General features: G+C 44.3%; 1 protein-coding gene across 6 annotated transcripts in view; it reads right to left on the bottom strand.

The window, feature by feature from the left end:
* LOC138258904 (solute carrier family 26 member 6-like) overlaps nt 1–13,844 on the bottom strand; it is a 201,260-nt gene that overhangs the window by 68,850 nt on the left and 118,566 nt on the right. For all 6 annotated transcript variants that reach the window (XM_069206223.1, XM_069206226.1, XM_069206220.1 and 3 more), the window contains exons 12-13: nt 8,867–8,962; nt 4,610–4,716 (exon numbers count right to left, since the gene is read on the bottom strand). In XM_069206223.1, the coding sequence (XP_069062324.1) occupies nt 4,610–4,716; nt 8,867–8,962 (203 nt within the window). The remainder of the gene's footprint in view (nt 1–4,609; nt 4,717–8,866; nt 8,963–13,844) is intronic.

The raw sequence follows: 13,844 nt of genomic DNA, 5'->3' as shown, positions 1-13,844 counted from the left end.
GCGGTGCGGAAGAGGGCGTCCTGAGGTCCCTGCCTGGCGATTACAGGGGGAGGCATTACTAGATCAACTCTTTAAGGACAAATTGAATACATTAATAAAGCAATACTGGGAATTGAACAAGGGCTCTACGGGATCGAGATCGATGGAATGGGATGCGCACAAAGTTGTCATGAGGGGTCACTGCCTATTGGCTTCTTGGGGAGTGCGTTGTACGCTTCACGCTGAGGTCGTTAGGCTGGAGGGAGAATTGAGAATATTGGAGGGGGCTGTAGCTCAAGACAAGACACCATTTGCAACACTTCGGGCTCAGCGGGTGATATATGAGGAGGCGGACCAACGTCTCAGACGGCATGATTATAATTACCATCTTATGCGATTACAAACGGAGGGGGATAGATCTGGGAGATTACTTGCATGGCTTCTTAGGGAGGACCGTCAGCAGACTCCTATAGGAGCCATATGCTCAAGCGATGGAACCTTGGCTACCACGCAAGAAGCGATTAATAAAGTGTTTAAAGAATACTATACAAGATTGTACGGTGGGCAAACAACATGTGACCCTCAGCAACTTAGGACCTTCCTCGGGGGAGCATCTGTGGCTCGGTTGTCAACACCAGATAGGTTAGCTTTGGAGACACCCCTTAAAGAGGTGGAATTGGAGGTAGCCATGGTTCAAATATCCCAAAATAAGGCACCGGGAATGGACGGCTTACCAATAGAGTACTATATTACTTACGCACAGCGCTTGAAAAGCCATTTGCTAGCAGTGTTTGAAGAAGCGTGGACTCGTAGATTGCTTCCACCATCGCAGAGGGAGGCGCTGATAGTGGTCCTTCCTAAGCAAGGCCGGGACCCCACGGACGTGAGGTCGTATAGGACGCTCTCTTTACTTAATCTGGACTGCAAAATTCTGGGTAAAGTGTTGGAAAACAGACCCCATAGTACACACCCTAATCCACGAAGACCAGAATGGCTTTATCCCTAAACGTAACACGTTTCTGAATCTACGCAGACTGCTTAGTATTATCGGTGATACTCCGTCTGAGGCACATGATAATGTGGCGATGTCACTAGACATCGAGAAGGCATTCGACACTCTGGGCTGGGATTTTCTGTTTGTTACTATGCGGGATATGGGGTTTGGCCCAGGTTTTATACGCTGGGTACAGACCTTATATGCTGAACCCATGAGCAGAGTGAAAACGGGAGGCGTCATATCGGATAGCTTCCCCATCAGTAGGGGAACCAGACAGGGCTGCCCCCTGTCGCCCTTGTTATTCGCCATAGCGATGGAGCCGCTGGCGATAGGTTACGCGCGCTGGAGTGGCAATGGGAGGTATGCAGAATGGGAACATATCATATCGTCTCGCTCTATGCGGACGAAGCACTGATCTATTTGGATAAGGGGGGGGGCGAGACAATGCCTTCTGTGATGTCCCTGCTAGATACTTATTGTGAGATGTCGGGGCTGAGGGTCAACTGGGATAAATCTTGCTTGTTTCCTCTGACTGTTCTGCCCGTGGGTGTGAGGGAGAATATTCCTGTGGGACGTCTGAAGTGGTGCTTAGACACATTCAAATACCTGGGAGTCCACATATATCATAAATCCGAGGACCTGAGGGATGGCAATCTGGGTCGAACATTGAGTTCCATGAAGCGGTCTCTGCGTTTTTGGTGCTCGCTCTCCCTGTCACCGCTGGGCAGGGTGGCGGTGTTGAATATGCTAGTGCTCCCTCGATTTCTTTACTACTTTGCAGCATTGCCTACAGTAGCGCCCAAGGGTTTCTTTCGTGAGCTGAATAAAATGCTTCTGGTACTTTTATGGGGGAATGGCAGGGCACGTGTCACATTGGCCACCCTCCAACGCCCATTAAGTGTGGGAGGATTGGGGGCCCCCAATCTTGAACATTATTTTGCCGCTGCACAATTGCAATGGGTCTTGAATTGGATACACAGGCCCGAATCGGCGGAGGCTTTGTGGGTAAACGCACAGCTACATGGAGTACCGGTGTACACATGACTAATGAAGAGTCCAGTTGAAGGCATCACTGGCAATCCCTTAATGACAGCTGCTCATGCCTGCTGGAGACGTTATATTCTCAAGGGATGCATGGGGCCCCCATATTCGCCCCTCATCCCTTTGGGGCAGATGCCGGGTAGCGTTCATTTGAACAGAGCGTAGTCCGTGGCCGCATGGGCAGAGGCAGGAATTCTAACTGTGGGTGATTGCTTTGAAGACGGCGCTCTAATGACATTTGAGGCCATAAAGGACCTTACGTCGGTGAGTTCAGGTCAATTTCTATCATACTACTCCATATGCCACTCAATAAAGAAAACGTGGACGATGGGTGACCGAGAACCGGATGTCTCCCCCACACTACACCACATGCTATTGTATGACGGTCACACCAAAGTGATCACAAACCTGTACAAAGCCTTGAATAGGGTTCCCGAAAATGGGCTGGAAAACGCAAGAGGGCGGTGGAACGCCGTTCTCCCAATCCCATTATCTCCTGAGGAGTGGCCCCTTGCTCTTGGTCAGGACCGGCGGGTGTCGCGGAACCCCAGATTTTGCTACACCCAATTCAATTTCATACATCAGACGTACCTCTCACCGTCCCGCTTAAAGCGCATGTTCCCTACGTCTAATCCATTATGCCCCCGTTGTGGCTCCCTGACGGCCTGCTTTTATCATATGGTATGGGAGTGCGGACCCCTAGGGGAGGCCTGGCGTGAGGTGGTGGCAGATATATCCGATATTACAGAATATACGTTTTTTCCAGAACCAAGATCTTGTCTATTGGGTGTTAGAACCAGAAACAAACAACATATATACATCCACAGATTTGCAGATTTAGCACTTATAATGTTGAAAAGATTGATTACCATGAACTGAAAGGCCCCCAGGGCACCAGAGATTAAGACGTGGTGGGCTGTGACGCTGCGTTGGGCACGGACGGAGACTCGAGTGTTACGCACATTACGAGATAAGGGTCAGACTCGCGCGGGGTATGACGCTTGGATAGCATTTGTCACTAGACTAGAGGTTAAGAATGACGAGCACCCGCTGTAAATTTGAGTGTGGTAATACACATGCGGTAGGGGGGACATGACTACTGAGCTATTTGCCTCCACTTTCTGTAATTTTCTTTTTTCTCTCTGAACAGCGTACTGGGGTGCTGGGCATGAAGAGGGGGCGGCCTGCCTACAGCCTCTAGTGAGCATTGAGACAGTAACACATAACTATTCCGGAACATACATAACGGAAGGTTGATCTTCAGGTTGATATACTCACGGACTGAGCGGCAGTGTTGCGCAAGAGGTATTTGTCACCATATATCACCACAGGGATGCACAATCACAACAAAGGGAGTGACAGATAATAAGATCAAACTCGCACATGACATGAAAACATATGCTTGGGTTGCATGATATATGTTAGTGTACTACAGTTCATTAATATATGGATATTGGAGAAGGGGCATTTGACCCCACCCCAAAGGAAAAGATTGTAAATGTACCTGCAGTCATTTGTGTAGTGGATTATTGTAGGATGGAAATCCTAACAGTCAGATCCAGATTTCTTTTATTTTATTTTATTTCATTTGGTTTGTTATTATGTTATTATGATATTATGTAACGGTTCTTATCCTTCAGTTTTGATGCTTGTGTTTATTGTTGAATATTTGTGCCAAAAACAATAAAACAGATATTTAAAAAAGAAAAAAGAAAATCAGCGCAAGGACAAGGGAAATGGATGGGTTTGGATGAGTCTACCATGCCCCCATCTTCATCAAATTCCTTCCTCCCTCACACTCAACAAGCACAGTCCAATGCAACATAGCTCTGGCTCTAATGGACTAACACATACAACTACAGCCATGCACATATTCTGATTTTGCAGCTACACATAATAGCCTGACCTATTGGCTTTACCAATGCTTGTAACTTACTCAGGGTTATTTTTCATGTCACCTGCATGAACGTGTTGATCAGCTTTTTTCTCATGTTGAACCCCCCGTTTGATCAGCAAAACCGACTGACGGGCTACTGGACCAATGGTACCTTTACAGTCCTGTCTTGAACTTACAATCTATTTGTGGAACTATTTATATACACTAAAGGTAGAGTGCACTCCCCTTCCTCTGTGTTTTGTCATAGATCAAGGACAGCATTTAAAAAAAAATAAAAAAATAACTAATTTTACAGCACAAAGACACAGCTGAACACTACACAGAGAGGCCAAATGGTGCAGCAAACACAGACATGCTGCACAATTATCTACTTAGTAACTATGTAAAAAGTTAAGAAAACTACCTGTGTACTTTTCCAAGGATGTATTCCAACACGCTCTGATGATACTACCATCCACCAACCACCATAGAGGACCTTTTAGAGAACAAATGGAGTAACTCTACTAAGATTTATGATGAAGAATGTACACATCCCTGCACACTAAACCTAATTTCAAAGTTTGCCCTCTGCAGGTTTTGAGGGTTCACTGGTAGTCGTGACCTACAGCTTGATTCCTAAAAGCTCACTACAGCGGTTTTTCAAAATTCATGCACATTCACTTCAGCTTGCTGGCATTCCGGGTGATTTTACTTACAACTGAGTTTTGAAGATCACAGTGAGCAGAGCAAACACCACGGAGACAACCAGGCCCAGGTCCATGTTCAGCAAGATGGTCGCCACAAACGTCACCACCCAGACCAGCTGTAAGAGACGCGAGAAGACAGCCTTGAAAAGCGGTGTTCACGTTTAACAGTGATGGCGCATTAAAGTGTCGCATTTTGGTGAAGACAGTCTATTTTGTAATGGTTCTGTGCTAGAGGGCTGTGGTTGAGAATGTTCTTTAAATGTTGTGCTGTGTTACTGTGGTGTGCTATGGTAAGTTGCTGAAGAGAGTATTATATGAAATGTCATCAGATTTCAATGCACAGACCTGCCTCCGACAGGGTGGCTGTGTTCTGCAAGTAGCCACTAAAGGGGTTTTGCGGCTACTGGTGAGGGAGGGGTGGAGGACTGAGTTGCACATTGTCCCCGCTGTCCTGGGTGAATGCGTGCTTTAAGCTGGTGGAGGGTCTGGAATTGGCCAAACTGAAAACCACAACCATAGCCACGGAGAGGGTGAACTTGTCAGTCAATCAGGATTTATAATGCGCAGCAAATCACCCATGAGGGTCTCAAGGCGCTGGTGTTGCAAGTCAATTGTTGGTGTATTTGTCTGGTGGGGGCAGAAAGATCGTTCTGTGGCCTTACTCTCCTCAAATCGTTTCACGGCTGAATCTGCTTTTTGGCCAAGAGGCAAAAGCCACAAACAGCATGTCCATCAGGGATGCTCGGACACCCTGGAAAAGCCCGTAGACCTCATCTAGGCATGGCACGAAAGTGCCATACTGGTGCCCATTGCTCGTTCTAAGCAGTCGGTCAGGTCCAAACCAGGTTGTGTGACTAATTTTGCTGCATCACAACCATCCAGAGCAGCTTGAGCAAGGGAAAGTCATCCAGAACAGCAGGTAGAGCGTGAGCCACCGTGCCCCAATGGGCATAGAACTAGAGGCCTACACGACAGATGGCATTCGCAGACCCAGAGAAATGATCATACAGGAGAAAATCTGTTTGCCTCTGTTGTTTAATCAATCTTTTTATTTAGAATTTATCTTAAAAAACAGTCTTACAAAAGAGCACAGAACTATCGTTCCTTAGCCATCATTATTGTTTCAGAATGCACACTAATGAGCCCCATACAGTTCTAAACAGCTCCAGCACTGAACTCTACATTAAGCAGGGCAATTTTTCGAGTTATGTTAAGTGGAAGATAAAAGATGATTTGTAGATCATGTTGCACTGCGTGCCAAAAGGATTGAATGCCTCTACAAGACCAGGTGGTGTGTATAAAGTCGCCAACCTCAATGTGCCACCTGAGGTATCTGGGGTCACAGCTCCTATGTATGCACCGCACTCGTTGTGGGATAAAATATACTTCTTTCAGGTATCTGAATTGGAATTATACGAGATCTGGTGGAGATGGTGGCCTCATTTGGGAGCATGAGCACAAATCTCCAGTCATATCCATCCTGTATTTACCTCCCACACTGTTTTAAGCTTATGGAATGTGTCCGGTGTGTTGATTATTATGGAGCAATACAGTGTAGATATTTGGTGCTTGCAGCCACCTAGACATGGTTAATTTAGCCTCCAGTGGGTTGAAATATGGTATATTCAGGGATAATGTCAGGTATGGTTGGAGTGCATGTCTCAGTTGTAAGTACCTAAAGGCCAAAATAGGATTTTTTAATATTGGCGGATATGATATGTCCTAGATGTAATATGCCCAGGTAATCGCATTCTTTAAAACCCTGTAAACCGTTAACTTGTGGCAAATAATTTCTTTCCCATAAGGGATATTTAGCCGTTATGTTGTCATTCTTGGTACTTAACGTAAGGGTTGTGTTCCATGTGTGGATAACAGTGCGGGTAGCTGTGGGTGCCTTGATTGGCCACTCCCATATGAATATTGTAGTGGCGGTTTATTCTTCATTGCTGGTAATTCCACCCGGTTTACAAGATCGTCCACTAATCCAAATATTCAGGCGTTGCTGGTAGGTAACTGTGCCACCAGGAATTAATCATAGCAAGGGCCCCATCGTCAACAATTTGCAACATTTAGGGAAGGCCTCTTTGGGTTGTTTGCCCTGCCAAATGAAAGTCCTTAGTTGATGGTTTATGGTGGCAACGGGTGGACAAGGCACCCAACAGGGGAAATTATTCAGGATATTTATATATGATTTTGGAAAGGAATACCAGGTCTATTCTACCCAGTATACGTAATGGAAGAGTCATCCAATGAATTGTTACTTTTCACATATGGCCAAGGAGCAGTTGCACATTCTTGCTATATGCCAGATTCTTATCTCTAGTCACGTACATGCCAGATATTTAAATCTGTTAAAAGTAATATACATCCATTCTCGATCATATCAAGCATCTCCATTATTGCTCCTATGAAGGGTGTGTATCCTGGTCATGCCCAAATTTACTGTAAGGCATGACAGTTCTACAAACCCCCTAAGTGACTGTATAACAGACGGGCCAGTACCTGAGGGTTGGTAATGTAAAGGAGGAAGTCGTCTGCATATAAGGACACCCCATCTTCTATTCCGTCAGACAGACTGAATCAGGATATCTGGTTGCTCAGTCATGTGTGGTATTCTAGAGGTTCAATCGCTAAGGCAAATGATTGAGGAGATTGGGCACATCCTTGGTGCGTGGCTCTGCCCAGTGCAAAAGGAGTTGAGAGGGCATCCTTGTTCTTAACTGATGCCATAAGTGCATTCTGTAGTTATTTAGTGTAGGCAATAAAATGTGTCCCAAAGCCCAAACGTGGCAAAAAGGTAAGTAAATTATCACAAGATATGCTATCAAAAGGCTCCCCAAAATCTATGAGCATGAGGGCTGATGGGGACTGTAAATAAATTGGGCACTGATATGTCGTTATATACTCTTCTGACATTGTGCTTAGTGGATCTGTTAAAGCAAAAAAAAAAAAACCAGATGATGGACGTAATGCTGATCAAATCAAACATTCACCCCCCAGTCAACTACGCCACCCCAGTTTGGATCCAGCCATATGCAAATCAATCTTGATACTGCTCCCCGCGGGAACAGTCCAGCCCGAACAGCCAAGCCAGGTCCTCCCTGGGCTGGAAACGAGCATTCTGGGATTGTTTTCGGGGTATCATCCCTCATCAGCCAAGCTACCTTGAATCCAGTGGCACAGTGAGCAAGGGACCCCAGGTCTGGGCATACCCCTCCCACTTAGGGTGACAAAGCATAAAGAACAGATGATGGACGGAATGCTTAACAAATAAGCTCTGCAATGTAGAAAACTACTAAGTGATATACTATGTGAGCCAGTCAAGTTTTAAACTAGATTAAATCACATGTCATTTTTCTTACAAATGGTCTATTGTCATGTGCAGTCATATGACTTAGTCTATTGCACCGGAGCTATAGAAAATACATTCCCAAGATTGCATTGAAAAAGGTTTACTAACATTACCAAACATTACTTACACACCCACTGACCTTGAATAATGATACTGTTCATTCATCAAAGCAAAGAAGAAATTGTGTCAGAGGAAAGTAATATGTTTGAGTCATTTCATTCTGCAGAAACCAAATGTAGCGAACTTAGTAGTTGTGAGTGACAATTTAGTATGGTTAAAGACTGTGAAATGTCTATATTGCTCATGGGTTCAGAGGACACCATGGGCTATTCTGAATGTGACAAACAACCACAGAAGGGAAACATATTTGGACATAACCTGGCACATTCATGAAAGAATGCACACAGAGGACTACATACAACACGCATAGCTGTGCTGACCAATCAAAAGTAAATGCTTCATAAAAGGCTCTGCAGTTTTCTCAAGAACTTTACTTTATCAGGAAGCATATTTTACGAAGTAGTCAATGTGTATCCCACCTTAACTTTTTCAATAGACTATGGAATGATGTTTAAGGAAAAGAATATTTAGGACAAAAACATGTTTGGTTATTGTAGACTTTAAATATACAAATCAGATAGAGCAGTGGCTCCCAACCTCTTGACTTCTGCAGACCCCCACTTCATCATTACTAGAACCCAGGAACCCCCACTGAATCATTATTGAAATCCGTGGACCCCCCAGTGAGTCATTACTAAAAGCTGGAGATCTAATATGTTAATATTATTCAAATTTCTAAGCAGCAGCAGACCCCCTGAGGAGGCTTCACAGGCCCTCCAGGGGTCCCTACACCACAGGCTGGGAACCACTGAGATAGAAAGTAGGTCTAACAGCTGACCTCATTGCATCCTCACCAGGTCGATTTGGTTGGTTCTCCAGTAGAGTTGGATATCTGCAAACTGTTTGTACATTCCCTGAAGATTGGCAATGACAATCGCGGATAATACTGCCTGGAAAAAAAGGAAAATAGAGGATTGAACAACAGAGGCGCCAGTTTCTGATTTGCTCCAGATGTACTTTCCTAATGTAATCTTTATGATTTGCAAAGCCAGAGACACCCATCTTTAACCATCAGGAATGCATGGAGGAAGTGTGGTTTAATCCTTCATATTCCAAATACCTCTTAAGTATATGCTTAGCTGTGTTTAATTCCATGACGTGTTTCCCAGGACAGATGCATCAAGGCAGGGACATTCTTTCACTTTGTTATTTATTGTATAGAATGAGGAGTTGGGTTGGGATAGAATCCTTTATCTGGAAGTATTGAGAGAAGGAATTTGTCTTATCTTTGACCAACTGTACTTAAGGAGGGGGAAGGATCCTTCATGCACTGGGATGGTGATGTGCAGTTTCATTGGCAATAAATATTCTCTGATTTGAGTTAATGCATCTGTGCTAATATACAACAAATCTTTACAGCTTTATAGAAACGGGATGTTGCACGAGAGAAGAGGTGGGATGTAAGAGGAGAATCTTTAAGGTGACTATACAGAGACAGTTGTGAGTGTGTTTTACTTTTCCAATCCATATTTGATGGAGCTGGTGAACGAGAAAGAATGAACAAGACAACAGTTTTTGTGTGAGAGTGTGTTTATTACAAGTAAACCAGAAAACACTAATTGGCTGGCTGGTGGACGTTTGGTTGACAGGTTCTGCCACCCAATGGTTTCAGTTCTTCCTCTCTTATGGAATCAAGACCATGCCATTACCCCCACTTAGATTATCAGCCCCCACCCTAAAGTATGAGGCACCAGTAGGGTTTGACCTTTAACTTATTTGTTTGTAGACCTATTGGCATTGATGCAGTCCTTTCGTTTAAAGACACTCTCCTGTGTCTATAACATGCAGGTGACATTTAGAATTTTTCAGACGTTGACCAACTTTAGAAGCAATTTAGAAGACGGTTGTAAAGCAATCCAAGGGTAGATGACAAGCAACTTTTTAAAACTGAATGAGGATCTAAACAGACAACACTTCCTGTTGTTTGGAAATCTGTTGACTAACCTCTTCTGGGCCCTTGATCACATCAGTTCAGACTCCTAAGAGCCCAAGAGATGAAGATCTCACCTTTCTGTCCCAGGAGAAAAATGCTGTATCAATGTTTCTTCCAACTCAAACTCCTCCAGAAGATTCTGCCTTTCCTACCATCTAATCCTCACCCCAGGGTGGTGGAGCTTGTGTGCTGTACCACAATGACTACTGAAGCTATGTCTGCCTGAGACTCTGTGCCCAGAGGATGCACAAACTATAATGCCCACAAACCCTTGTAGCAAAACTGGACCGATGAAGGCCCCACAGTGGCTCTCCATTAAAGAACCAACGTGGTTATAATTGTATGCCTGGAAGATCAGACTTTCTAGTGACCAGACCCATTGTTTCTCAGTAATATTGTGACTTCATATATACCAGGATGATCCACAGGGACAGAAGATCAGTACCTAATGAAGATTGGATGAGCAGAGGTCAGCTCAGGAAGAGTCAGAAAACAGTTGTTGATAAATTTTGCTTGCCATAGAATCTATTTCAGGAGTCCTAGAGTCACAATGACTTTCAGCTAACAGTGTTTTTCTAGAATTAAAGAAATACATTGTCACATGCATTTTGGGGCACTAAGGACACAGCCTACTAGGCGCATTGATGCCCGCACTCTAGGGAGCTCGGGCAGACATTACTAAGCCCACTGATGCACATACTGAGCTGAGCCATTAATGGCTGTTCATAGGCTTACTGATGCAAGTACTGTCTGGGTCAAATGATGCCTATGACTAGTATCACTGATGGATATAGAATGTGAGGCGATGGAGATCCCATAATAGGCCCATTCATGCATGCAGAGTGTGGGACCACTAGCATCACTTAGTGAACTCACGGATGAATGCAATATGTGGGCCCATTATCTTCCCTTACGCATACACTGTGTGAAGTCCCTTACCCCCATAAGCCCAGGGCCTTTTTAAAGCTGCAGACACCTGTTAATAGGCTTGTTGATATTGTGTGGGGCAAATGATGTTTATTATTAGTAGGCCTTTGATGTATGCACTTTGCGGGTCAACTGATGCCTGTAACTAAGCCCACTGATACATGCACTCTGTGGGACCACTGATGCCTATCACTAGGCCTATTACGCATGCACTGTACTGGACAAGGCAAATGAATGCATGCACTGTGCAGGGTCACTAAAGCCTTTTACTAGGCCCACTGATGCATGCACTGAGCGGGGGCAAGGATGCCCTTACTATGCCTATTCAGGCATGCACTCTATGGAGCAAACAATGGCCCCCTACTTGGGCCCATTGATGCATACTTTATGTGATTGCTATCAGCCACACATTAATAGGCCTAGCGATGGGTGCACTCAGCAGGGCTATGACACTCATTACCAGTCCTAATAATGCGTGCAAAAATCAGGAGACACGGCTTACCCGCATATGGCTCAGCGGGCGTGGAGGCGCAACATTCCAAAGCCACTAGTGCCACATTCGTTTCAGAAAAGGAGAGGATAGTAGTTTCCAGAGTGTTAGTGATGTCTGCTGTAAAGCTTCATGTATGGAAAGAATGTACTACTCAATGACAAAGAACTACATTTCCCAGCAGTCCTTGAACCTAAAGATGGCAGCAGTCATCTTGGATCGTCGGATATACGTTTCCTTATGTTGCTACTTAGATAAAGAGTTTATTTTGCAAAGAACAGATTTTTTTAGAGTTTTCTGGAAAACACTTTTGTGATAAAAGAGAGGTATTCTGAAACGCAAACTGTGTTAAGAAACAGACTCTGAACTACTGTGAACATTTGATGTTAAGCATTATTAAAGGTTTTAGGAACTGGCTGCCTTTAAGCTTGGGGTTTGATCCTGCGAAGGAAGGTAACTTGTACTGTCTTGTCGCAGTATGACTACATGGTACATAGGATAAATCTATATGAGTATGTGTAGCAGGGAGTTACCTTACCAACAAAGAAGAGCTGATGAACACATATAGAAAGGCACTGATCCCGAGTTATGTTTCAGTTTCAGGAATAACAGCTTCATACCAGAACACGCAGGTCTAGTTACACAAAGATACTTTTAAGATGTATATTTTCCACTGCTGAAGAGAGTTACAGAAAGTTCATGACAGGTTACTAAAATATCCCCTATTGTTTTCAAATACCCACTTCAACGTGCAGACATCAGTGCCTAGCAGAGTTACAAGCAGAGCGGCGGGGACCAGTGTCTGTTTTCTACTGTACCCCAAACATTCCTACTGGAAGGGGTCAGTGGTGGAGTCGGGGAGAGCTGCAGGAGCGCATCTCTCTTGTTGGATCCAGAATACACGGTTTGTGACTTCTTAACCCACGACACCTACCTGAGTTTTATAGTATCTGAAACTTATTAGAACAAATGTGATACTTGAGGACTTCTCGTACGGTCTTGAGGCCTGAATGCAATACTTGGACTTATTCACAGGCCCTTCTATGTCTTAAGTGACATTTACTGACTCTGACATCAGTAGCTCAATATCCACTCTAACACACAATTAGTTTTTAGACATCTTCATTTTTCTCAGTGATCTTATAGCAAAAATACATAAAAAGGCAATATAAAGGCATCGGTTGTTATAGCTGTGATTTATGACATAAATAAATTGGACGGTACTCATATTTATATAGTAATTTCAATGCTGCTTGCAATGTCTAAGTACTTCTACTGGGTGGTCCCCTTATTTCAGAACTAGTGAGGTTGTAAAGCTCTCTGATTTGCATCCGGTTCCTGGGCACCACTGGGAGTGCATGGTTGAAAAGGTGTGTGGTTTGACTTATGAGGGGCAGGTTGATGAGGTGTTTGATCTTTGTTGAGGTGGTGGGTGCACAGTGCGCTGAGTATAAGCATAGGTTCTGCAGAGTGATAATAGAGCCGCGCATGCAGGTATGTACCATCACTTGAAGTGGGCAGGACCATGCGTAAAAAACACAGCCGATGTGCATCAGTGGGATCAATTGTGCTATATGGTGCTCACCTTGTGGCGTTACAGGCACCAAGATGATGAGTAAAGGGGATGCAGTTCCTAACAAGAACAGAGTGGAGACAATGCGTAAACCCTGATATACATAGTAGGTCAGAAAGAAATAACTTAATTTAGGAGCAAGAGCCCTCACCTACCCAATCGGGTGGCATGCTTCATTATCGCGGCTCCTCAGTAGCCCCGTCCACCAATGCCTAATAGCCAACACCTAGTTGGTGGATTTTTGGTTTGGGCACTTTTTTGCACATTTATGTTGCCCCATTTACCTTAGTATCAGGATTTTTGTAACTTGGTCTTGATGAATTGCCACTGCTCCTTATGACACTTAGGCAAGAAACATGCCAACCCTGATTTCACACAAACACAAAGTAACATTATTTCCCTTCACTGTTTACCTGTGTTTAATCATGACAAGGGCCATCTTTAGAATAAACACAGGTTTAGGTGTCCCTTAGCCATTTTTAACTCCTGTTCTCTCCAATTTACACATTGGATAGTGTAACTTGACTTCTGATAAGGCACTTTTCATAAAGGATCTCCAGCAAAGAGACCCCTTGTGGGTGCCTGTTAGGCATTACAGTGCCAGCTTAACGAGGAACCCAGTGATGAAGCATGGCACCCAACTGAGTGGGCGAGGGCTCTTGCTCCTAAATTAAATTATTTCATTCCGACCTGCTATATATCAGGGGTGACAAGTTGTGTCTGCACCCTGTTCTTGTTAGGAACTGCATGACCTTTTTTCATTATTTTATATCAAGAAGCATGTGTGCTGGACCTTGAGTTTCCCAGTCCCCTTTGTTTTTGATATTTACAGGAGCCAACCCACTGGAA

This window comes from Pleurodeles waltl, chromosome 9, assembly GCF_031143425.1.
Source record: "Pleurodeles waltl isolate 20211129_DDA chromosome 9, aPleWal1.hap1.20221129, whole genome shotgun sequence".
Taxonomy (NCBI): Eukaryota; Metazoa; Chordata; class Amphibia; order Caudata; family Salamandridae; genus Pleurodeles; species Pleurodeles waltl.
The sequence above is the reverse complement of the archived record's forward strand: the minus strand, read 5'-3'. Positions and strand labels throughout refer to the sequence as shown.